The 27,584-nt window shown below is 33.4% G+C and overlaps 1 protein-coding gene across 6 annotated transcripts in view; it reads right to left on the minus strand.

Moving 5' to 3' along the window:
- The window catches only part of ULK4 (unc-51 like kinase 4), a 243,474-nt gene that overhangs the window by 211,003 nt on the left and 4,887 nt on the right, over positions 1–27,584 (minus strand). For 4 of the 6 annotated variants that reach the window (XM_080580478.1, XM_080580476.1, XM_080580474.1 and 1 more), the window contains 14 exons: positions 25,700–25,839; positions 24,223–24,385; positions 21,622–21,723; positions 20,734–20,817; positions 19,825–19,900; positions 19,123–19,218; positions 17,312–17,427; positions 17,114–17,186; positions 15,092–15,191; positions 14,493–14,597; positions 12,362–12,422; positions 10,333–10,514; positions 9,537–9,583; positions 8,689–8,767 (listed from right to left, as the gene is read on the minus strand). In XM_080580478.1, the coding sequence (XP_080436604.1) occupies positions 8,689–8,767; positions 9,537–9,583; positions 10,333–10,514; positions 12,362–12,422; positions 14,493–14,597; positions 15,092–15,191; positions 17,114–17,186; positions 17,312–17,427; positions 19,123–19,218; positions 19,825–19,900; positions 20,734–20,817; positions 21,622–21,723; positions 24,223–24,385; positions 25,700–25,839 (1,424 nt within the window). The remainder of the gene's footprint in view (positions 1–8,688; positions 8,768–9,536; positions 9,584–10,332; positions 10,515–12,361; positions 12,423–14,492; positions 14,598–15,091; positions 15,192–17,113; positions 17,187–17,311; positions 17,428–19,122; positions 19,219–19,824; positions 19,901–20,733; positions 20,818–21,621; positions 21,724–24,222; positions 24,386–25,699; positions 25,840–27,584) is intronic. The other 2 variants (XM_080580477.1, XM_080580479.1) reach the window with 2 other exon arrangements.

Here is a 27,584-nt window from a genome sequence, read left to right on the forward strand (position 1 = left end):
GGCAACTTATTTTCACACCAGAGAATTTTAGTTAAAAGTATAATTTGTATATTATTACTTACAAAGTAATTATTTTATAGTTAAGAACAGTGCAAATATTACTTTTAAATACAATTGTAAAATATTTCAACTAAGTAGGATTTAAAACTGTATTCTTTGCTGTATATTTACATTACAATGGACAAAATGAAAGAAAAAAAAGTACAGAATGTCATAGAGTAAACACTTTGAACAGCTACATTTTAAACCATATGATTGTTCCACACTAACAGTCTGAGATCTTAAGTTTCAAATACTATACATAGTGTTAAAAAGTCATTAAAGAAACCCAGTTATCTCACAAAAATGCAGTTAACTGCAGCAATATGCAAATAGTAAACTAAGAGAGCAAATGACTAGGTAATATGAAAAAAAGAAAAGCTTAAAGGACATCAACTGAAACAAGAAACATTTTCTACTTTAGAGAAAAATACAGCGGGAAGGGACCCAGAACAAAAAAAAAAGTCACGCTGTGCTTTAAACAGAAATCTCACAGCTTGTGTTGCAAAAATATTACAAAGATAGACAAAGATATCAAATGGTTAGAATCAACAAAAATCTGTGATTGCAGGAAAGCATATATAATGAAAATAGTCTTACAAGCTGTCTGATGAGACATGAAACACTTCCATCATTAAAAGCAATTATGAAGAATCTTTTTACAGTGTTTCTGATGTCAGATGTGTTATTCTGTTCATAAGCAACTCAAATATGGAAATCTTGCATGTGAATTGCCTATCAGTTTCATAGCATATATACAAAAGACTGAAGGTAATTATTTTTCCACTCCAAAGTGGAAGTAAATTTTAGTGTTTTACTTCCTTCATACCAATAAGTTTACTTCTGAGATAGCCAACATAGAAAACTCATACAAATTATTAAATGTAAATTAGTTCCAGCTACAAACAATACATTTCATAGAAAAGAACTTGACATAACTCAACGCCTGCATCAGTTATAAGCCAACTGAGACACTAAATTAAGGTTTATGACCATACTTTTATCTTAACAAAATGGCTATTCAACTACTTACAATCAAGATACATGGAAAGAATTCATGATTTCACAAGACAAATTTTTGTCAACAAAAACACAAGGATGTTAAGTTGACCAGCTGTCAACTGTTTTGAGATTGTGTTTTGGTTTTGTGAGTGATCAGCTCTAGATACTTTAAAACAAAAAGTACAAGAAACTTCAGGTGAGTCTGAACAATTCCCTTGTGCTGACATCAAATCTGAAATGTGTCTTCAGAGCCTTACAAAAATGTTTTGCTAGCATTTGCTATTTTGATACTCCTATTATCCATGTCAACACTTCTCTGAAATTTGCCAGCTTGCCAGCTTTCTCAGTTTCCTGTGGAAAGAAGCTTCTTCATATCATTGCATAATAACTGCTTAAGAGGAGATACCTGATCATATTGTACAATGAAACTTGCCCTAATTGCCACATTACACAAGGAAACTGCCCCTTTCCAACTTCATGAAGTGGTTTTATTCTTAAACTACAGGATAATAAAAACATTCCAATATATATTCCCTATAATATTCATCGTTTGAGAATAATTCAGACACTTTTAGTAAAGAATTTGAAACTTCAGTACTCTCAAAGAGAGTGTGTTGTTTTTTTATTTACTCTCATTTCTCCTCAAAATTATCTTTACGCTCTTTCATAATGGCCCTGTAGAAGTTAACTAGACCTGAACATAATATTCCAGTAAATGATGATGGTGGGGATGTCCTCCTTCTACCTTAAAACCCAGGCTGATGAAATACTGAGGGGATGGCAGCATGGATTTGGACAAAACTGGACCCTGAGCCACAAACCCTGTAATACCTAACAGAAATCGCACGAGACAGCTATTACAAAGAAAAGATCGGAAAACAGCAATTAGAAAATACTTTGAAATTATAATTAGATATAGAAAGTCATGTCCAGTATTACATAAGTATTTACCTCAAAATACTCAAGAGTCTGACACTTTCGTACCTTTAACAGCATCTGATTGCCTGAGTATGAAACAAATTATCTCGGTACTCCAAAAGGTAAGAAGAACACAACATGTTTTAATTCAACTCATTTTTTCCTGAAAAAATAGATATGTTTAGTGTTCTAAAATTTCAGAAGTAGGGTGTAAATCTAAATCCAATTGTTTTTGAATATGTCTGACTAGACTTTTTTTTTTTTTTTTAAGAGAATGAGTTCATTTCTCCACCTAGTCCTAGCAAATGAACTGAATGGGGGATAAGTGAACAAATGAAAGAGAAAGAGAACACACAAAGATTTACTGCCTGTGGAATTTTGACTACTTTTGTCAACATTGACTATGTTGACAGTATTTACATGATGCCTTTGTGGGTGGGCAGCATTAAAAAAAATGAGGATACACACTTCAGCCATCCATGCCATGTTCTTATTTACTACACACAGATACTAACTCTGAGCCACATACCATAATTTCAGCCATTTTAAGCCAGTGTTATGAGTGCCACCATCAATACAGCAAGGTTGAGTGTTATTTCCTCCATTGTGCTGGCACAAACATTTGTGTAGCAAGAAGGGTAACAGGACAGATCCAAGTTAAAATGAGCATGATTTAAAAAGAAAAGCTCCTTCAGATCATTGTCAGCTCCCTATTGATTATTCACCTTAGGATATCAACTGAGAGTGGTGATTCATTAGTTCAGACTTTTTTGAAATGCCTGTTCCTGACACAAAAAAAAAGTCAGTCTCATCAAAACAAAGAAATGCAAAACCCAAATAGCCCAAAGCTCAACATTTAGAATACTGAGATATAACTTGAGGAGCCCAAAACATGTTCTTGCTTTAGAGCTTTAAGTATGTAGAGTAAGACACTTCCTCTCTCCATTGCACAATCGCGTGTGACTTTCAGACATACATACTGGGGAGCTGGCAAGCAGAATTAAGTCTCAAAACATTTAGTGGGAAGCTGTTTTCCCTTAACTCCAAAATAGTATCTGGATGCCCAATGACTTCCAAAAGTCTTCATGGGGCTGTGAATTTAGGATCTGTTTTTCCCCCTAATGTATGTTACCCCTTACTTCTCTGTTTAATAAGCTTCCCCCAGACACATTCAATAATCAAGGTCACAATTGTATTTATGATAGAAGCAGCTGAAGGAGAATACTGATTTGGTGTTTCATAACACCGATGTAGGAGGAATATAAGTTATGCTTAGAGTCCTGAATGAAATATTGAAAAGAAAACAGACAAGAGTCTGCCAGATGCCTTCTTACCTTCTACAGATGCATACGTTTATTGACTGAAGAAAAGGATCCTAGGGGCATAGCTCTTTATTATCCCAAAAATTACAGTCTTGTAGAAGGAAAGAGATTTTTTTGCTATAAGAACACATTAAATTGAAAAGTATTGCAAAGAGGTATATCAGCAGCACTACTGATGTCATTTTAATGACAAAATGTGCTATTTTATCTTTTGAAGAAAACAGAGAAAAATTAAAGGGCTATATGAAAACAATCTCAATAAAATGACTTTTACAAGGGTACAGCTTTTGCTTTGGTCACCCAATTAATCTGAGAAAATTGCAAAAAGTAATTTAATCTTGCAATTAGCAATGTTTTTCAGTTCCCTAACTGAAACTGACAAAAGGTCTTAGTATTTTCTCCAGCAATCCCGAATTCCATTGTAAGACAGAAGACACTAATTGTCATTAACATTAATTATATTTATATATTGTCTATTAAACTTGGAAGAACTGCTCACATACTCTATGAGTTTCTGCCAGCAGAAGCTAATTTACCTCAGAAGTGTTTATCTTTTATTTGTCTTCCTTAATTTTCAACAATCATTTTATAGCAGAGCAGACATTTGTGTGTGCAAATATGTAAGTACTTTTACGCACATATGCCTCCTATACAGCTGATTAGCTTATGCCTACTACCCAAAGATTTATTTTTTTTAAGTAGTATTTTTACATACATGTTATCAGTGTAAATCAAGCAAAGTGCCATTGAAGGAAAAAGGCAAGAATACACTGAAATCACGAGCGTTTGTGAGTAGATTAAAAAATCATTTTACAATAAAAACATCAAAACTAAATAGGTTGAGAATAAATGGTCAAGTGAATACTTTTATTTGGATCTCCTTACAATATAAGTAGTTGTATATAGGGCTAGAAACAGGAGTAATCAATGCGATCAGCCAGGAGCATGCCTTAAAGTTGGCATTCTGTAAGAATTTTAATGAGAACAAACTCTACACATAGACCAACCAGACTAGCTAAAGAAAGGATCCATCAAACTGAACCTATAATGATGCAGCTGTGCTATGAAGGTTGTAGAAAAAAAACAGCGAATTGTACTTCAAAAATCATAAATAAAAATGCTCAAATTATATGTGGTTTCACTTTGGATTAGGACACATTAGGAGATTCCATTGCTTTGACAAAGGAATGACGTTCTAAGCTCAGTGGCACTGAGACATTCTGTCATTCTCCATGGGGTATTAAGTTGGTTAATTTGCCCATGGAATTCTATAAGCCAATGTTTTTGCAAAGAGACTTGCAAGTGTGAAAACTGTGGCAGGGCCTCTGAGCCCTTTGAACTCTCAGCAGAGCAGTGGACCCAGGTCTGCAGGAAAATGGACAGAGCTGCCTAGGTCACAGTGTGCAACCGGTATTTACAATCAGCTAATTTAAAAGAGGTATGGAAAATGACTAGATTTTTGCCTCAAAAAGGAGGGGCAGAAAGCACCACAAACAGTGGAAGAAGCTGGTCCTGTACCAGACAGAGAAGGACATTGCTCCCTGACATAAGGGCATTCTGTGAAGTTGATTTATGATCTCCTACTAAAATGAAAGGCGAAGTCTGAAGTTTCATATCAGAGTAGCTGTACAGGTAGTAGAAATATTCACAGAAAAGAAAGAACAATAGCTTCTTTTAATAAAAAGGACAAATTAAACATAGATGGAAGCAAACCCGAGCATGGAAGGGATTTTTCTCTAAAATCAAGAATAAGCAGATTTTTCTTTCCAAGCATTAGCATTCAGTTCTGTGAGAACCAGTTTCAAATCCTAAATACAAAGATAAAACTTCAGCTGGTTTCCTGCGATAACTAGGAACAAATAAGAGGAAATTATGCTTCTGATTTGTAAAGGGCGATTCCGTGAAGATAAAAAAAAACACAGCAATTGGTAAGTCAGAAAATAATTGACATATACAGCATCAACAACTACTTCATTTTTTATTGCAACTGCCAGGTAGAGGAAATTACACACAAAATGTCTTCGCCTTTATTGAAAGATTCCGATTCAAAGAAAAATATGCAAGAGTTCAATTTCCCTACTGCATTCTACCATCAGTCTTTTTCTAAACAATTCTATTGTTCTAGAAAACATTTAATTGGAAATAGACTAACTGCAAGTGAATTTACATCAGAACATATCAGGACATTCAGAATAGATCAGCAGAATCAAGATGTACATAGTTCCACCATTATATCTTTTTCTAGTCTAGTCCAGCAGAGGATGTAGTATTAAATAGCATTTACTTGCATTTTAATTTTGTGTTTTAGTGACCTCTGGTGGTTACATATGGAAAAATGTTTTTCACAGATCACCTTAAAGAAAAAAAGGGAAAACCATTAATTCTTCAAAGGGCAATAAACCAAAAACTTTTGGTTTGCAGCAAATGAACATTTATTTTTGCATGTGAAATGAGGATGAGGTTTCTTTCTTTCCTAAAGTTTTTCTGCTTTTTCAGGACGCAATGTTGCTATTATTTAACAAACCATTTAAACAAAAATAATGAATGGTGCAGTATAAACTTCAAAGATAGAGAAAATGTCCTTAAATAAGTGTATAACTGTAAAAGACAGGAAACTAAGGGTAGAAATAAAGATCCACATTTTAACGTGAAATAGCCAGCAGTGCTGTCCTGTTTGAGTCTCTCGTAGGTCCCATGCTACATTTACAAGTAGCAAATCACAAAAAAATGGATGAGTAAATAACGGGGTAACAGAACTGCAAAGTCTGTCGTAACAACATTGCTCTGTGGTGATGGAGCAATATAAGTAGGAAAGAAAGTTTATTGTACATAGCACAGTACACACACGGTAAAAGTAATTCCAGTCTTGTATTTTCTTGAGTTCTGACTTTTCATACTTGGGAAGAATATAGCGAGGCTATAATAGGGAGTTCCACAAAGAGACCAAGTCTTCCCAACAGTGGCCAAAAAGCAGACTATGTTAGAAGTTACTGAGAACAAAATAGGAAATAAATAGAAAACCAACTACCATTCAAATCACTTATGTATCTATTTTATTAGGAGGATGCAGTCCTCCTAATAAGGTTCTTGATCTTAAAGAGAAGAAACTGGGATCTGGAAGAGAACATAAGGCAGCAAGAAGGATGAACAAAATTTTAAGAGCTTTGACATGAGGAACTACTAACGAAAAAAGAACCTGTCTGGAAGAGAGATGACAAAAAAAAATAAAGATACCTTGAACAACCCACTATAACTGGTGCAGAGAAGATGAACATGAAATGCTTGTGCTTCCCGTGCAATGTAAGAACTGGCAGGCCTCAGAATGAGCCTATCAAGGGCAAGTCTAAACCAAGGGACTGACTGCTTCAAACAGCATATAGTTTAGCTGTGCAGTTTCTTCCCAAAGGATGTTATGGATGATAAAACATTTAAGAGGGTTCATAAGATTACTAGATAAATTCAAATACCTGGTTCAGAAAAAGCCCAGAGATGCCTATCACAGGAGGTGAAGAACAAGTGTTGGAGAAATAGGAGTGCATGCTTGCATTACTCTGTCGTTCTCCAGGTTACCCACATTTGCCTCTGTAGAAATGTCAAATTAGAGAGCCCTTTGCATTGAGGCAGTAGTGCCATTCTTCACTCATCTGTAAGGGACTATTTTTTTTAAATTTATTTTATTTTTATTTTAAGTAAGACCATCAAAACCAGATTTATTTAGGACTTCCAGTTCTGGGATTGTATGTTACAGACTTCCTAAGAACAGGAGTATGCAGTCATTTTAGATTACGTTCTGACTAGCTACAGCTTGGTTTTGACATTTCCTAAATCACAGCAGCCATCAAGAAACTTCAGCTGGACTATCAGCTGGTTCATATAAGAGGATACATTATGGCATTATTTGTTAATACAGTACATAATACTGTTTAAAATCTGTTTTTAAAAAAACACAAGATAGAAAATTATAAATAATTCCAACTCTTTTAAAAGCATGCAATAGCTGACAATCCAAAGGAATGTTCAAACTAGCAATTCTGCTATTTGGAGGGGAAGGGGAGCAGGAATCATGACTGTAGAGATCAGAATATACAGAAATTACACTGAAGACATGAAAACACTGGAATTAGATTTTTTAATAATTACTTTCCTCATACTAATATGGTAAGCATTCTAAAATATTTTTTTAAATTAAAGGATATTATTATGAAAAAACTGCAAATAATTCACTACAGCAAGCAGAGTGGATGCTGTTTGAACTGTATTATAATTCAGTTTTGTTAATTTAAAAAATCATAATTTTCCTAATTAATGCATATGAAAATTAATGCCAGATCTGCACAATGTGAAGACATATGACCTCACTGCTCTCTACAATTGCACGAGGAGGGGAAGCACATAGGAAGATGCCGGTCTCTGCTCCCTGGTCACTGATGACAGGACACGAGGGAACAGCACAAAGCAGCACCAGGGGAGGTTCAGACTGAACCTGAGGAAAAACGTCTCTACCACGAGGGTGGTCAAATACTGGAACAGGCTTGCTGGAAAGGTGGTTAATGCCTAAAGCCTGTCAGTGTTGAAGAGGCATTTAGACAATGCCCTCGGCAACATGCTTTAACTCTTGGTTAGCCCTGAAGTGATCAGGCAGTTGGACACGATCTTTGTAGGTCTCTTCCAGTTGAATTATTCTATTCTGTATTTGCGAAATGTGTTAGCATATTTGCAAAGTGAGTTTAGCAGTTGTGTTTCCTCACATTCAAATACTAGCTATACCTCATGAAGTAGAAACGATGTCAACTTCACAGCTTAAACAGATATTAAACAGCAAATACTGTTAAGTTTATGAAATATGTGTATGTATCACACACAAAACAGGACAGTAAGATCGTTTTAATTTCTGTTTAAATCAAATCAGTTACACAGAATGAAAAAGGAACAAACAATTCAAAATACTTTTCTTCTCCAAAGAAAATGACTTGCTCCTTCAATTATGCACATTCTTCAAGAATTGTGAGGAATCTCAAACAAGTTCCATCTCAATAAATTTTTGTAAAAGGAAAAAAGATTTCTAAGAAGCAGTTGTACTATTCTAATAATTACATTTCAGGATAACCAAATAAGTTAACTTTTTTTATTCTTACCCACACACAGAAGTATGCCAGTGACTACTTGATTTTTCTGAAGAAAAGAGAAACAAAGACTAGAGCTTTATCTTTTTGGGTGGTTCAGCCACAGTTTAGTAAAGATTGCAATAACTACATAGAATAAACACAGAAGTTTGTATATTTAATTATATTCCCATTTTCATGTACGGGGCAAAATAAAGCTGTGAAAAACTGACAAACAGTCATTAACAATGTTAAACAACATTAAACTCATTAACTATGTTAAAAGAAGTGAAACGGAAAGTTACCTCAGAAACAGGTACATTTTCTCTGAGTTCAGATGTGTGTAATGCCAGTAAAGCAATCACTCGAGCAACTTTAGCGCGTCTGTATACGAAATACATTTTTTGTAGATGAAGAAAAACTACTTCAAAAATATCACAAAACAATTGTGTTGCTGTTTATATTTTACAGATTACTAAGGGAAGGAAATATCTGAAGTGCTATTTACAGCTGAAAATTTATTTTTATTTCAATTTTTATGCCAAATTATTTCAGTATTTCAGATTCATTTATTAAATTCATGCAAAAATATACATTTTTTTCCTTCAGCAGTGAAAAATTGAGATTCTTTATTTGTTACAGTCTTAGTAGTAAGTCATGCTCCCATTCAGTTTTCTTAAAATAGAGAAAACCCCCAAGAGATCACTTTAAACTTTTTAGCATGGCTGACAAAACAAAAATAAAGTAGATATCAGCAAATCAGTTTCACATGTTTCATTAAAGAAAAACTGTAGCAGTATTAACATTTACTAAACAAGCAGCAGAGGGCACTATCACCTTCAAATATTTCTGACAAACATTTTAAAAAAATCTATCCTTACAGGTATTTTACTACTATTACAGCATGGCTTAATTTATCAAATATTGCTACTTAAAATCACTGAATAAATCAAGTTATATAACGCTTAGATAAAATTTTAGACATTTAATATAATAAGTCTGGCAAAAGAGCAGCATGTTAGCTCATTACTGAAAGACTTCAATATTATATACACACTGCCAGTCAAGCAGTTCGAAAGGTCAAAAAACTCCTAAAAGAATTCACTGGTAATCCCATATTTGAAAAAAATGATTTAAAATAATAGTTACTTACATATCCCAGTTGGCGGCTGCACGCAGCTGCTGTATTAACACTGGAAACTATCATTTAAAGAAGATAGATAAACATTAGTGATTTTCAGTGATCTGACAGAGCCTGATGCTTAAAAAAAAGTGAAAATGCTAGTAACTATTTAAAAATGTATTTGGATAGTATTTGCAAAAAATATTATAGACAAAGACTATAGATATTGTCCAAACGCATTGATTACAAATAAAAGTGCTGAGAGTAAAAGAACAATTTTTTTCTATATATATATATATATATATATTTTTAATTGCTAAATGTACAAGTTTGAGAAAAATATTTTTTCTTTGTGAATACCACTACGCAGAGGAAGAAATGATGCTTTCATCTACAAATACAGATTATCATACAGTATTAACCAGCAAGTATTTAAGAAATTTAATTTAATTTTTTGAGAATAGACAGCAGTAGTTGGGAAATGTTAAAAAATAAACTGATTTGACATGTGGCCACTTAAAAATTAACTACATAAGTAATAACTCATTTCTAAAATGTTCTGTTAATTCACATTTCAGTTCTTGGATCATTGTAATAATAAAAAATAATAATTGTCCAATGACAATGGAATACAGCAATTTCCAGCAGTTGTCCTTTAGGAAAGCTTACATGGAATTCAATAACGTTTTCATTGCTTTCTACTTAACTGGCCATATCGTTAGTCATTACACCAATAATTTCTTGAAGTATTTCTAAATGAAGCTGATTTTTGCTATAATGGCAAGCATGTAAACCATGTTGATTACTTCAGAGCTTTTATATTTACCAGCTGAGAGTTAATTAGCCGGCTTGCAACTTCCTTGTGGACAGCCACAGTACACAGGTAATACAGTAAATTCAGTTTAGAACGTGCTGCTCCTGCATTCTTCTCAGTGGAATCAAGCAATGAAGACACTTGTTGCAAGAAATCATTCCAGTCCATGTCTTTCATAGATGATAACTTCTCAGCTAACCATAACAAGCAAACAAGTAGATAAAGATTATAGAAATCAAAAAAGAAATAACAGATACAAAGCATAAGAAGATAATAAAAACCTTGAGAGATTTTTGAAAGCTCAACCCTCCTAAGTCCTTGGTCTTTAAGTAAACATTTACTGGTTCTATATTTAGAAAGAAAAAAAGTAGTTTTTGATGTTCATCATCACTAATTCTTAAAAAGCCCATGCAGTTTCATTACAGCAAAGTAGGGGTAAAAACTAACAAAAGTCAGCAAAATCCCTACAGAATCTATTGCAACAAACTTGATTGGTCTTTTCTTTTTCTTTTTAAATAAATATTCATACAGATAGATATCTATCTAGTTAAGCTGTAAGAGTATCAGAACATTGATAACTTGAAGAGGAACACAAGTCAACAGCCACTAGGACGATTAGCATAAATGCTGTAGTTCAGCACAGCAATCATTGTATAGGAATAGACAATTTTCCAAAGACTTCCTTATCTGTTTCAAGGGCTAACTTCAGTCCACTTTATTAATCATATATCCTCTCAGTTTTGGCTAGCTATTTACTACCAACTTATCTGACATCCTGGTATGCTCCAGAACAGAATATTTAAGAGCGTGGCTATATTTTAAACCTGTCTTACGCTTAAGTAGCAACACTGACTAATGAAGACAATTATAATTTACATTAGTGAAGGTGAAAAGCAGTTTGAATTTCAGGTATTTATCTTTTTTTTTTCCTCCATATTGCCTTTAATAGTAAGGAAGAAGTGTTGATAAACAGTACCAAATTTGCTATCTTCAAAAAACAAACCAGAAAAAAAAAAAGCTACAACCCTAAAAGCATTACAACCACAAAAAAGCACTCTTCCATATTAAATAAATATACACAATAGCAGCTAAACATTATCAGAATATCAGACTGATAACGTAGGTACTTAAATGCAAAATTAAATAAAATACCACCTCCTCAGGTTCCTGAGTCTGATCATTTTTGCCTAGGACATTAGCCAAATACAAGATGTTTTCTTTTACTACAATCTTAATTGTAGTAACTATGCATTTTCTTCAACAAATTTTTAACTATCAAATTTCTTCAACAAATTAACTGTACAAAATACATACTGTATAGAAAGAAAAGGGGAACTTTGACATCTAGGAAGAGGTGCTATCTGAATTCTAGGAGTACTTGCCTGACATTCCCTTTCAAGCACAGTACACCCTAACAATACTTCCTTAAATAGACAAGAGGAAACATTCCAAAGAAAGAAATGTAACAGTCATGACAATGTGCAGCCTTTTGTTTTCAGAAATAACAGACTTGCTAGAGGTTAAAAACACTACAAAAAACAAACAAAAACACCCACAAATCCATGCTATCCACTGGGAACATTTCACAATTATATGTGTGACTGCCAAGTATTATAGCTTATCAACACTGCACATTTTAACATCCTGTTTTCATTTGCTTCTTTAACTTTGTCAAATTTTAATCCATTTAGCTGAATATCTCAATTAAAATCTATTTTTTTACAAAAAATATTACAAGGAAAAAATCTGTTTTTCCCATGCTAAAAAAAAGTGTTGGCTGTCTTATTTTAAAGCTTTTGAGTATCAGCTTGTAATTGAAAAGTGCAAAAGAAAAAGAAAGGGTATATGTAACTATTAGCACTTGAAAATTCTACTCATTTTTGTTCTAGCTAAAAAGATAACATTTGCAACTTTAGCTTCAGAAAAACAATTACAAATTCTCCCCATGACAACTTATAATCTACAAAGGGAGGCTGTAGTCTTGGGATAGTTACACCACCATATGCAAAACATAGAAGTCTTAACCTCAGCAGAGCCATACCTGAATATGCTGGTATAGATAAAGTTTTCAAGTCAAATCTAACTGGCACTTGCTTCATTATCTGTAAAAGCAAAACACACACATTACAACTAGTTTTAATGCATTTCTAGAAGTCTTTCAGCTATTGAACATGAACACATGAATGTGAAACAAAGATACGGGATGGCTGTACAAATCACTGTACATTACTGAGCTTATGATTTCCATTATTCCATGATTATGAGCTTATAATTTCCATTATTTCCCACTATGCATTTCTTTCAAGCAGATATACGAGATTTAACTCCATGTTTTGAGTACAAATGTTAGCATTTCCACTTAAATGCTTGGTTTTATTTAACAGAAATACAACATCATTGATTTTTTTTTAAGTTTACATTTTTACCTTGCTTCTACCCAGAATACTCAAAGCTATAGAAATGATCTAGTCTGATACACAGCTGAAAGCTCACAAAAAGTTTAAGTGATTCATTGCCATACAGTAAATACATGTACATACACTAGATCATTCTAGAACATGAAAAGTTACACAATCACAATCACTGATAAATCATTTGTCAGGTATGTTTATTTCCCTAACGCATTCTTTGGTACATCAAATGGGATGACTGCTCAGACACTGAACATTTAAGCGTGATTTTCAGTAACTAAAGCACATACAACATGACTGCATACTGCAGTTAATTCCAGTATGCAGTTTAGCCTTTTACACAAAAAGCCCAAGGGTGATTTTATACACACAGACTGAATGTGATTAATTAAAAAAAAAAAAAGAAAGAAAAAAAAAAGGTTTTCAGTTCCACAGATTAGCAGAACACAGGGAAATTTTACAACATAAGCTGATATTTCAGCTTTTACACTTCTGCCAGCATCTAGTCAATCCATTTACAGGAGATTAAATTGCAAACTCTTCAGCACTACCAGGTGTCAGTGTCATCCATTAATGTGAAGATTGCAAAGTCTGCAGTGACTCTGATTACGTGCCCATGGAATTTAGAGGGCTACTTTGCATTAATTCTGAACCTAGGATTCCACGGTAAAGAGATTATTCTCCATGTACACTTCTCCCCAGTCTCATCTCTTACAATTGTAGTCAGAAGAGAAGCAGTGAAGGGTTAAGGCTTCATGTCTAAGTCCTGAGACAGAACTGTGAATTCACAGAGGGGGCATTCAAATGTTTCATTACCTTTGAAATTCTCCACTGGCAGCCACCCAACCCAAATACAATATTATTGGGTAGTTTTTCTGTCCAGCTATGCAAGAATTTGAGTGTGTTAAGAATTCCATTAAAACAAACAAAAACACTGTTATACTAAAGATATGGCTATAAGAATTTTCTACTGAGCTAATCACTTCCAATGAAAACTGTTACAGTCCTGCATCTCCCACTTACTAAGTCAAGTTACTAAAATAATAGGTGGAGGACAAGGGTCTCTAACCTATCATTCTTTCTACCAATACTGCACATGGGCCTATACGCACACGTTACACTGCGATGGCAGTGCAGAGCTCTGATTCTTTTTTGGCCTTCCCTTTGCTGTCAAACAAGTGTCAGTCTCCACTCAAGAGACTCATCACAAACAGTTTTCAAGTTAGAATCTGTAAGACAGAAATTGGATGGATATTTCTTACAACTTCAAGTCCTCTTTTCCAGAAAAGTTCATGCTTATTAGAAATATTATCATGACCTTCATAACCTTACAGAGTAACAGAAGTTATTCTGGAAAGGTTTAACTTCTAAACTAGACGGCTTCATGGACAGCTTTGTTTTTAGCACACCAAAACACACTGAGCCTTGTGTTCATTTAAGTAATAGATAATAAAGCAAGTTATCAGAAAACAAATCTACAAAAGCACTGAACACAGCATTTAGTAGATGCTATTTCTTATAAATCATTACTTGAATATTACTATTCAATCCCAAAATAATTCTATCCTCCAAATTAACAATACAATAGGGTTACAAAAGACTGCCAAAAACTTGCATGAGAGCTTTCCAGATGACTAGGTGGAACTGCTTTAGAACAAGGGTTATAAAATACAGGAAAGGAGTTTCACCCTGATTACAGATTTATCTACAAAAATAGCCTCACCCACAAGTTCCTGAATCTTATATTTCATTTTGCTATACCTTTGGATTGTCAATGATTGGTGTCACGATAAGATCAGATTCAGTGTAAATGAGCTCTTTCAATGTTGACTCTATATCCTGCTGACTTGAGCACCTATTTTTATCCTAGAACAAGAACAAAAGTTTTTGAAATACTTTTGCACAAAAAAAGAACATATGTTTATTCCCACAATATTTCATTTAAATGTTATACCACAGAGTTTGGCCATGTCAATTATATATTTAAAATTGTTTTTTATTCATATAGTAGTAGATACGGCTTCCCAACTAAAAATTATGATAAACATACACGTGAGAAACAGACACAAGCTTGCAACCTAAGTTTAAAAAAGTAGATAGGTAAGAAATAAGACAATTACCTTCTACTATACATTGAAAAAATAAAAAAAAGGAAGACTAAGCATCTTGATTTACTCCTACATCTGGAGTTCTGCAAACTTTTTAAAAAAAATTTTGCACACTAAATGAACTACTACTGTAGGAACTACCCTTCTGTTATAATTATAGGATGGGGAAGAAGTTTGTCTTTATTATAGACTCCAGGCTATAATTCTAACTGTGATGATACCACCATCTCTCACTATTATTTTTCTACTCACCTTTGTCAAGCATGAATCTCTTTGATGAGAATTTTGGATTGGGGCAGTAGTAACATCACTTACTTCTACTGTAATGCTGGTTCTAGGAGTAGGACGAGAACTATAAAAAGAGACAGAAATTGTGATTTATTTTGTTGTTATTCATTCTCTCCTGACTGCCAAATCTTTGTAAGCTGATGGAAATTAAAAATTGTCTCATCTTCATATATGAGTGTGAAGCAGGCTTGTTTTTCAGTCTCTTTAAAAAATCCTTTACGTTAATTAGAAAACACAGAAAGGAGAGACCAGAACGCTGTAGTTCTGCAATTTTAATAAAGCTGCTAGTGAACTCTTTTGTGGTAGAATACATTAATTTAAATTTTAAATGTTTAAAATCAACTTTGGAATTATTAAAATTAGCAGGTCAAGAAACACTGGTTTAATCGACACCTTTAAATGAGTAGACATTTGCAGAATCTTGATTTGCAGAAAGTAATATACATATTCAGTTGCAAATCAGTTTTTTATTAGAAAAAGCAACTAAATTAAAAATACAATCACAAGACAAAATTAAAGATACTCATTGAAATCAAAGATCAAATGACTAATGTAGATCCCATTTTTAACCATATTTTGTCAAAAATTGTATCTTATGTAATTTTGGACAGAAAATTTAATGGGCAAAATGAAGTGGTGCCTAAATATCCGGTTGGTGCCTAATGGATCTGGTTGGAAGTTTAAACAGTCTCACTTCCTAAATCAAAAAAGCATGGTTTCTACCTAGGAGACAGAACAAATTATTCTAGGTTCCCATATACTTCATTTATCAAACATTTTTCCAAACCTAATTTGCTTTTATGTATGTTTGAAAGAGAAAATCTTACCTATTTTTCCAGTTCTCAGTTTGTTTCTCAGGTAAAACAAGACAAGAAATCATTGAACCAAACTATTTGAAATGAGTAAGATCTATTCCCTTTGCACATGTAGAAGAAGCTACCGCTGTCAAAAGCTGATTAATCACCTTGACAGTTGAATAAATTCTGGTGCCAAGTGACAGGTCAGGAACTTCCTTACACTTCAATGCTTTAAAATTTAAGCTTTAAGAAATTCTATCATTCAAGCAAAGAGTAGAAACAGAATTAAAAATTCTACTTATTACCTTTCTTCTTTTTATTATTAAAATAAGTGTACTCACCATAAATAAAATATATTGGTCTTAAAAGTACACTTTTGGATTCTATGGTTTTATATCAAGTGTTTGTACTGCTGTTGCAGTCTGTATTCTCAGCAAATCACTAAGGCAAATAACAAATGACATTCTGAATTGCTAAAAGTATGGTTTTATCTCATTTTTACATTTTTCCATCACAGCTGAGTAATAATATATTATAAAACCAACTGAAATAACTGGAAAAGTAGACATTATCATGCATAAAAGCCCTATTTCAGGTTACATAAGAATCTTGAAAGAGTGTTTCATTTTAAACTGAAATATTTCTACTTGATGAGGACAAGAACAAAACTTTTTTTTTTTTTGAGAGCCTCCTTGGCTTGTAAATTAGTACAAATTTCAGAATCACACCTCAAGCGAAACATATCACTCCAATCAATCACAATTTTTTATTTAATACCCAGTGCAGTACTTAGTAAATACCAACAGCTTGTGATGAAGAGCCACCGGCAGAATTTATTAATGCATCTTGAGCTGAGCATTTATTCTTTCATATCTAAAGTAACCATATTCAAAGTATACTCTCATGTCTAAACAAAGAAATAAGTTCTAAATGGAGTCTTCTGTTTAGGCAAACAGTTAAGAAAAAAACCAATTTCATAAAGCCATAAAAACATTGTTTTAGCCACACACCTTGTTTTAACTGGTCTTCAAATGCACCTTAATATTAAACTGTTGATAGAAAATTCAAAAGGAAACAAGGAAACACTGTAACAAATCATTACAAACAGAATAATAAAGTATCTGAATAGACCGGGGGAAAAAAAAAAGGACTTTCAAGGGCCTTCTAACTATTGCTTTGGTTTTCATACCTGAGAAGAAATATGGATTCATTTGATTCACCATCAACTGCATTTTTGGGGCGCAACTCAGTTGGATTTTCTACTGAAAGAGAACATGAAGTCATACTTGAAGTCAGGAAGAAACAAAACACAGGAAATAAGCATGTTGGTAAGACTGACAAAATTCACAGGACACACAATGATTCAAAATAACATAACAAATATTACCTGTTTTGAAGGAATTGCTTTGTAGCTTAATATCCGCTGTAGAAGATGACAGATTTTTATAAGCCTCTTCTGGCTCCTTGGTACTCCAAGACACAGAGGACACTGTGTCTTCATTGCTGTTTAATAGGAAATATTAATTATACAACTTAAAAAAAAAAGAAATCAGATGGATCATATCTGTTATTTATTGGAATTATTAACATGCAATTTAACTGTCACTCTCATAGATCAGCATCCTATTGTAATATGTGTTATAAAAACTTTTTATACTAGTAGAGGCAACAAAGAAAAATAAGTTTCTGGCAAGTGACTTAGAGAATACTAAGAAATTAAAAATTTATTTTTGAATTTAGTAAATAAATTTACACCCCAAAATAATAGAGCTATAAAGAAATATTAAAAGCTTTAGAGACCATTTAATTTTTACAGAAAAAAGTCACAACCACCATACTTTTAATAATGAAGTCTGTAACCTAGATTAAGGTCAATAAAAACTACCTTTTTTAGCTTTTGCTTAAGGATTGACCTGGCAATTAATTGCACTTTGTTTTTTATACCCGTGCTATTCACATTGAACCGGGTCATAAAACTTTCATCTTCATGAAGGGTCTCCAGAATATCTAATATTAATCTCTCCCATATTGTGGAAAAAAAATGGGCCTCATATTTGGAAAGGAAAAAGTAGGCAACTTCTTTTCCATGTCAAGCCCATCTCCTAGGCTTGCCATATTTGTCAATTAGTGCATATCTCTGTATATTTCAGAAGCCTTAGGAGACCATCAAGAGTAAGGTCAAAAGATTCTTCTGTTCCTCTGAGAATTCCTCAAAGAGGAACACTGTGGTGGAGCTTGAGCTAAGTCTCACTAATACCTTGAAGAAGTTCCAACTTTGTGGTATAAACTTTAAATCTTGATTTGTTACCTGCCTGTTTGGAGAAAGTACTAATGAAATGAAAAGACCAAGAGCAGCATCCCAAATAAGAATAAATATTAGTAACAAAAATGCTGCAGCACTGGTACCAGAAATAGGTATTGAACAATGCAAGAGAGAATTTAAAAAAAATAGATAAAATACAAAAGCATTCAGCATTCTAAAATAAAACTATTTTCACATTTGTTCCCTGGATGGAATCTAAAGTATCATTCAAATATTTAGAACTACAGATCATTAAAACACACCCTAACTGGAAATTAAAAAATCAAAATCATCAAGATAATGGACGTTTGAAGAAGCCTATTTAATGTATAAGCCTGTTTTCATAAAAGGGTTGGGTGTTTCCCTATATGTAAGAGTATTACAGATTTAAAAAGAAAACATTAGATTTACTCTATAAACAAGAAATATGGGTCAGCTGCATTTGCAAGGCTGAAACGAATCTAAGACTGTATGGATTGTTTTTATGATTAAGCTTAGAACATCACAAAACCTAACAAAAAACTTCAATAAAAGAGATAAAATTGACTCATAAGGTTCTAGAAAGGTTTTTGAAGAACAGTATTAGAAGTCAAATTACCGAGCATCTTTGTTATATGAACAATGAAAATAAATAAAAATGTTAATACATTCTATGGAGAAAGGACTATTGAAAGCAACAGGTACTCTAATACACTAATAGGATAATGCAATTTCTAAGCCTCCCAAATTGTTCATTGGATGGAGAAAAATTTCATTCATCAATTAGTTAACAATATGAAAATCCTAAGCAAAATTCAAAGATTGAAATATTCACAGGAAAACCACAGGAAAACAAACAAAAAAGAAGTAAAAATATTGGTTCATTTGTATGCAACATCTGTTTGCACATTCAGTACCTTAAGCTTGGTCCCTGGCTGTCTGCAGAATCACCATCCAAATGGCCAAGAGAGCCCTTCCAGAACGGGTGCTGCAACAGGTCTGTCCAATTTAGCCTTTTGAAAAGCAACAAACAAACTGAAAAAACAACAGCAAAGTAGAGCTACAAACACAGATATCAGGCTAGGTTTAGTATCACCAGGTTCAATGAAGCAATTAATCCCTTTGAGTTGTACTTGGACAACAAATAAGTTTTCTTATATGAGAAACTTTATGCCTCAATTGAAATGCATCATTCACATAACACAGAGGGATGAAGACTGAAAGAGACTGTTCAGCCAATCCCAACATTTAAATTATTTGAACTAACCCGCAAATGATAATCTTACATTATACAACAATTAAGACTTAACACCTATAAATCAAAGCCTTATATAATAGATGAGCCCATTGCTCTGGAATAGCAAAGACATCCAGTTTAAAAAGCTACCCATCATCTCTGTTATAGTTATGTATTTAGCACCACCTACAAAAACACAAAGCTATATTTAATCAGAACATTCTGTATATCTTTGCATGAAAAAGTGCAATTTGTTCTTTTATGAGGATCAAAATTATTTCTGTGTTGTCGTATACAGAACAGTATACATGTAGTACCATAGCAGTGATTTCTTCCAGAGGTGAAAAGACAATGTAAACAACTCATCAATTAGACGCTTTACCTCTTTTGAGGATCCTTTTGAAGCAAGCCATCAAGTAAACTAATGAACTCTGCAGAAGGTTTCTGAGAAGCAGAACCTGCAAACACTTAAGATAAGTATTGGGTAGCAAAACCAACTGTTAACTATGATAAGGTAGATCAAATCTTTATCTGAAGATAGTGTTAGAACAGTTTAATTCAATAGTAATTTCATCTGAAAAAATGTGAATGCATCAAAAGTTCTAAATATAAACTCTGCATTTCAAAGGATCTTCTGAAGCATCAAAAAACAATACTTGGTTACCAAAGTAATTCAATTTTTTATATGCTTAAAAAACCACCCTCCATTATCATACAGCTATTAGCAGAAAATAAAGTAGAGTTGAAAGCTGCTTTAATTGAAATTTACACCAGCCGTGACAGTTTTAAAGGACTATTGTTGCATCCTATTACACAAAAGAGGTTTCCAGAACTCTTACTTAAATGAGAAAGACTCTTGCTTCTGATTCTGAGAGCTCAGAACTATGAAATGCAATTTATCCACTTTGAAAACAAAGTTTCCCTTAGAATTGAAAGGAGTAACACTTTTAACTCTACACCACTGTTCTCATTGCTACTAACTGAAAAGGGACATCAATATTAAAGTGTCGCCATGAATACCACCAATGCCCAGGATGACAGAGTTCAAAGATTCCATCCTGGAAGGTACATTTATTTTTAATTCTTAACACTAAATGATACGCCTGTTTGTCAATAGGCAAATAAACATTCATCATTAATGGAAGAAGTTCTCAGCAAATGAAAAGCAATGGTAACATTCACTTTGAACAGCTAAATGATTCCTACAATGAGCTTCAGAAGAAACAGTGCAAAGTAAAACCAACTTAAGTATTACTCTGATTTAACATATTTAACAAGAGCAAATTGTTACCCTCCGGTCTAGGTGGCAGTGGATCTTCATACAGAATCTTTTCAATTAACTCAGAGAAGTTGTCTGAGAAGAATGGTGGTCTTCCTACAAACAAACAGAAGATTTATTTCCCTGATTAAGCAGACTTCAAAATGACTTTCAGGTGCAATGATACATGTTGAGCTCATTTCCCAAAGAAAACATTCAAAGCAATAAACACCTTCACTCTGAATTCTATTTACCATGTTCACTTCTTAACTTAAACATAAAACCTTTCTAAATTCTTCTACCATGAACAGCAGAAGAGGCCAAGGACAAAACAGGTAATAAAGGTGGCTTGAGGGAGGCCACCATGACAGCTCTGTATAAATCAGCAATAAGACAGCCAGCAGAGAAGGTCTAAGCAGAATATGTCGATCCAGCAGTTCAGTGTGTTATCTAAGACTTCAGAACACTGCACTGTAATGGTTTGATGCTGAAGTTTTCCTTACAGCTGCAGACAATGCTAAGTTTATCTGCAGGAAGCCTAATGACTAGTTTTATTCTAGTTACAGTTTTCTCCTTCAAAGGCCAGATTAATGCACCCAGAGTTTAATATTGAAAAGATGAAAACATTACACTGCCAGAATGCAAGTACTGCTGCAATTTCAAACAGTATTTGAGGAATACAAGTTGGTTAATATTGTTATATTTAGATCCATTCAAAAGTAGAGTTTAATAGTATTACTTTAATTGATTGCTTGTCAGAGTCCCATACTATTAAGTACATTTAATATATTCTTCAAGAAATCTTTCAAACCTGTCTTAATTCTTCCTTAACTTCCCTGGAAAGTAAACAAGAGTTTATACTGGGAACACAAAATACGTTTTCATTACCACTGATACTAAAGAAATATACAAACTTACAACCTGAAAACATTTCATAAAGTAAACATCCCAAGGACCACAGATCGCTGGATTTAGAAAAGTCTTCTCCCTTTATTGCTTCTGGAGCCATGTATAATGGATTGCCTACAAAATACAGTATATGTAACAAATTCGATTCAGCATCTATTCTGTAGAACACTTAATTTTCTCTCCACACTTCAGTGAGTTCGGGTTTATCTTCACTTAGATACAAGAAAATTGAGATACCAAACATAACTTGAAAGTAACTTCCTCTTATACCTTTCTTAAATTATGTAGGATTACAGAAACTATTTTGTTGTTTACTTCACTCCCATTAACCAACTTGGTTTGTGCTACATTTTTCTAATACAATCAATGCAAAGAGTGCTTTGATATACCTTGACAATTTACACAGCCAAGGAAATTGGGAATAATGTTAAACCAACATAATTCTCATGTGAATAACAGAACTGATTAGGTTATATCCGGTTTTATATTTAAAAAAAATATATACTAAGACATAAATTTCCATAAAATTAGAAGACTGCTAGAAAAACAAGGTAGTCAGTAAACTGGTCTAAACTAGTTATACCTATTTTCACACATTAAAACATTATAAAAACATTACATGTCAGACTATGGCAGTTAATCCAGATAACCCTAATTTGTTTTGATATAGAAAAAAATATATGCAGTTCCTATTTCTACAGCAGCTTCCAGCTAAACATTAACTAGTTTCTCCAAAATCTCTATAAGAATTACGCAAACTCAGCAAAAATGTAAATTCCATAGTCCTTTAAAAAGCTTATTTTGGATTCTTTTGCTATCAAATTTTTATTTATTTTTTTAAGTGACAATAGGTCATTAACCATACAATTGAAAAAGCTGTTCTGAAAGGCAACAGGAAAGAGATTAGATTTGTATTTCTTCCTGAATAAAGATCTGGTTTTGGTCTTAATATTTTTAGTATGTGCTTTCTGCAGGAGACGGCAAAGTATTGAGAAAGCTCTCTTTGTTCCCACAAAAATATTGCCAAGATTTCCATTGTTCCATATAACAGTAACTGCTATGACACATCATTATCTTGGAAATAGAGGTCTGTGAGATGCTCCAAAACATGAACCATTGAAAGATTCTGAAGATTAAAAACAAAAATCTGAAGTTTTCTTATTTGCCATGGCATTTGCCATGTAGTCCATTTCCATGAACGTCTCTTGAATTAAAACAAAGGAACTCTCATACTTGAAAAAGAAACACTCTTTCTTAAAGGAATGCTCTTTCTTTGGTATCTTTAATACCAAAACAGTCAGACCTCAAACTAGAAATAAAATGGAACACTGGCATCAAAAAGGATAATTAAAGTCACATGTCAATAAAAATCACAAGAGCCTATCTCTAAGTTATTATTAAATGGATACTTAACAGCAGTGCAGTCTCCAATTACAGTAGCAGCAGTTCTGTGTAGTACTTACTGAGTTGTGTATACTTTTAACATAAAGTTAATGGAAATTACTCTTAGACCCTATGGAGTCTGCAGCACTTTTTTTTTTTTTTAATGTATATGCTAAACACTAGAGATACAAATGTCATCAATTATGAAAGATAGTTTAAGTTCAATTTCCAGCGTTTTTAGTGAGTTTTATTATTTTTGTAATACTACAACTTGTACTTAGTTGATGATACGTGAAATGCATCAAGGACCAAAGGTATTTCACTGAGTTATTTCTTTTAATAATCATTACTTTTCATCAAATAGAACGTACGATTTAATCTCCTTTAGCAAACCCAAACACAATTAATATTTTCAATTAATTAGCTACCTTGAACCATTTTCAATCTTATTCATATTAGTCTTTTTTTTTTTTTAAAATGTGTATAAATTTCAGTCCTATTTTTTCTTTTTCTCCAATGAAAAATAAATCAAGAACAGTTTATGAGCTAAGGAAAACTTGTTCAGGATACAGAAACAGTTTGTACATTAAACTCTACTGCTGGGATGTGATGTCAGTTGCAAAAAAGCCTTTGAAAAGTTGAAAGTTTACAGGCTGTATTATATTTATTTAACAATCACTTATGTGTAAGGTTCAATCCAAAAATAACCTGAAGTCTATTTAGAATGAGTAGGAAAGGTAAGTAATTGTTAATCTATCATATGATTTATGACAGAATGATATTCTTCCAGTTCTTAGTTAAACTGTCCTTGTAAAGTTTAGAATTATGACCATATACCTGTAAAACACGGTTTCTCTACTTCCTATTCACTCACGAGTGTTGTTCCTTCTCCATGTTATAATCCCTCCAAACAATCTTTAAGATCAAATTTTTTAGTTATAAGCCTACTTAAGTAAATCCCCACATGCAGGATATGTAAACCCTGCTTACAGAAAAGTTACAGATGATGCTTTCCATTGCAAAGACACAGGCAAGCACAGTATTTACAAACGTCCACCCAACAGAATTAATTATTCAGTTTTTCCACGAATTTAGTAAGCCCCAACAGAATGATGATCAGTTACCTCCTTACAAAGTCTCCTCTCAAAATTATTTATAACAAGGGTTTTTTCCCCGCTTTCATTCTGGCCCTTTGGTTTAAAACAGTTTTGACTAGTAAAAGTATCATACCTCGAAATCTGTTTTTCACGTATCTTTGTGGAGTGCTTTCACTGACATCTCCTCCTGGTTCTTCAGCTGAAATTAAAGCAAAAAGCTCTTCCAGATTTTCACCATCTGCTTTAGCCAAGCAAAAATTACTGAATTTCAAAGTACCAGGTCCTTCCAGCAGGATCTACAGGGATCAACAGAATCCAATAAACAAGTACCAGATATTAACAGTAGTGACTGCTGGAATTTCCAATATCAACTAAAAAATTAAAAAACATAATCAAATCATTTAAGTAAAGAGATGAATGATCCCTTTCATATTCTTATAACCAAAAAATTTTCTAAGCTCACAACAGAACCATCAACGGTTCAACGCACATTTTTGTTTATTTGTTAAATCGAAATAATAATGATGTTACTACAGTGAAAAAAAAGAGCGTAAAAGTAAGATGTGTTGTAAAGTAAAAGGATAATAAAAAGAAACACTGTCTTCTCTGAGGGAAGAAAAAAAAAAGTGAATCTTTCCAATTTGATCCAGCAGAAAATTCTAAAGATTTTGTCTAACAAACGTGAGAATTTTCCCCATGCAGTCACTGCATAGAGACGTAATTAAAATAAAGGTAATTTCCATAATTAAAAACTTCAGAATCCCCAAAATATTGTTTGAAAAAATTGCCCATTTAGTCAGACTGGAGGAAAAAGTCTTACTTTTGCACATTATTCTGTGTTCAAAAGACTACAGTTTTTACATTTTATTTTTTTCTTTTCTTCTTCAGAAAAATACAGAGGCATTACCATTATGCTTTATTTATGTATTCATAACTACTTACTGCACTTCGACCCACAAATGACAAACTGAGTACGACTGTGCAAGTTTTACAGAAAATTCAGACACAAGGGCAACTTCACCACTTATAGATCAAGATCAAAAACAGAATTACTGTTAAAGCAAGAACTTTCGATCACAGCTACATTCACTTTACTATCTAAATTAAAACCATGAACTTTGACTGAACCATATGTAAGTTCCACGTTGACACTCAAAGACAGATATTGCAAAGATTGGTGGTTTTATGCAAGAGAAAGATGGTAATTTAAATGGCATTTGGAAACAATTGATAAAGTCATTTACAAAGAAAGTTAACTTTACTCTCTTGTTAGCATTTTCTGTGACTTCAAAATATTCTGCAGCATGACAGAGCAGGTATAATAATGAGGTTAGGGCCCTAGGATAGAGAACTAAAATCCTTGATTAATTCAGACCAGTACATCAAGCCAAAAAGAATCTATAGTTCTATCAAATTTAGAATACAGAAATAAATCAATTAGATCATAAACTATTCAAGCTCATTTCTTGTCTCTACATTTATTACAAAGCTCAGCTGGCCTCCAACATTAGATGAGCTTCTCACAAACAGTACAACAGGAATAATGATTAACACACTGACTGCATACAAGGTAATATACAACGTCCACTATAAATAATGCTCCTCGTTACCTTTCCAGGTGTCAGTTCACAGAAGATAATTCCAAGATTATGAATGTGGTGTAAACCAGTAATCAAGTCTACACCAAATTCTCTCACTACATCTTCAGGTAGATGTTCATCTTGAGCAATAAGCGATTCTAGAGAACCACCTGAAATATGTTTACACATGGTCAGCACGGGAATTATTTGTGCATATACAGAAAACGCCAAAGACATTATACATACTTCTTCAAAAAATGTCAAGCAAAAATGGTTACCAGTATTTGTTAAAAATACCTTGAGATTATAAAATAATTATAAAATGTACAGAAAAATCTATTTCCAAGATTGTGACAAAAATCTTAAGTTTGACTACAATAAAATTGAGTGCAAGACTTTTACAACACTTTCATGTTGTTTAATTTTGCAAAGGAAACACAAGGCAAAAAAGAAATCCCATGAAGTAGTGCATCATGTCCCAGTGTGATAGCACACATGGGTTTATTCAGACTCCTTTCCCAGATCCCTGCTGGATGAGTAAAGAGAATAAATAAAACCGAGAGCAGGCTATCAACATCTATGAACAAGCACTAAAACTAATGACATGGAATTCCTCACTAAGTTCTCGGACAAAAGAAATAGGGGTCCAGAGGTCAGCATCATCCAACAGATGTACTTTGTTTGTTCTTCACACATGGTATTTTTACATAGTCCTCTTCTTCATTCTTGTGTGCCTCCGTTCTTCATTTTTATCCTTTCCTCTTTTTGGTTTTAAAAAATAATAAAAATACTCAGGAATGAATTTCCACTTCTCAGGCTTCTTGTACAAATCCCAGCTGTCCAGCCCAGCAAGTCCGCTCACCTCTCTGGACTTCTCAACAAAATTTTCTTCTGTGTCATTACAAAATCTCCACTCTCCTTCTTCACCAACTTCTGACCACCCCTTCCTCCATTTCTGATCTGATTACACCTACAAAGCATTGCAAATATCCCTCACATGTCTTCTACCACCTGTGTCCCTCTCCATGCTTCACATTTGCTTTCTATGCTTTTCCCCACTGATTGTTACTATTTCTCTGTCCTTGCTCTTCGCCCATCACCTACTTCTCCACATCCCACTGATTCTCAGGTATGTCACACACATCCCATTTGAGCCATGGCTGACCTAACTCTTCACAAGACTTGGACTTCTCCTAATTACCCATCTTCTACCAGTTCATTGCTCAACCAGTCTTTCTTCTTCCTGTCCCAGTCTACCATCCTAAATGCCACACTCCCATCTTCCCAAGATCCCATTCCTCTTCCATATTTGTCCCTTTACACCTAATCTGTTTCCCCAAGACCCTGCATTGTATTTTGTGAATTGTCTATGGGTTTCCTGGATTATCTATCACATACGTTAGCCAAATCATGAAGATTAAAACAAAATAAAGACAAAAACAAGTCCCTAAACAAAAACACGGTTTAGGAGAGCTTTCCATAGAGAAGGATAATATACCAAATCACATAACAGATTTTTCTAAGCTTTTTCCCCCTCCCATCCTTTGTTTAGTAATTTCTTTCAGCGAATAGTATAACTGTAAGGTCTTTCACCACGGTATTCTTCAAGTTATTCAACACTGCTGAATCTTAAAATCATCCAAAATCTTTCTTACACTGTTTAGTATATCAGTCATACCTTTAAAGTCAACCCCATACTATATAACTAAATATAGCAAAGAATTTTCCATCATTCTTAGTTACCACTTTTTACAATGCATTTTAGAGGGCTACATAAAGAATAGTCCCATAATATGACCAAATATACCAGGAGAAAAAAAAATAGTGAAGCCAGCAACACAAAAGTATGTTGCCTCTGGTAACAGAAATTCACTTGTCATCTTGAGATGAGCGAGAGATCGTCCACATGTCAAAA

This window comes from Anser brachyrhynchus, assembly GCF_964034855.1.
Source record: "Anser brachyrhynchus genome assembly, chromosome: 2".
In the NCBI taxonomy this organism is placed as follows: Eukaryota; Metazoa; Chordata; class Aves; order Anseriformes; family Anatidae; genus Anser; species Anser brachyrhynchus.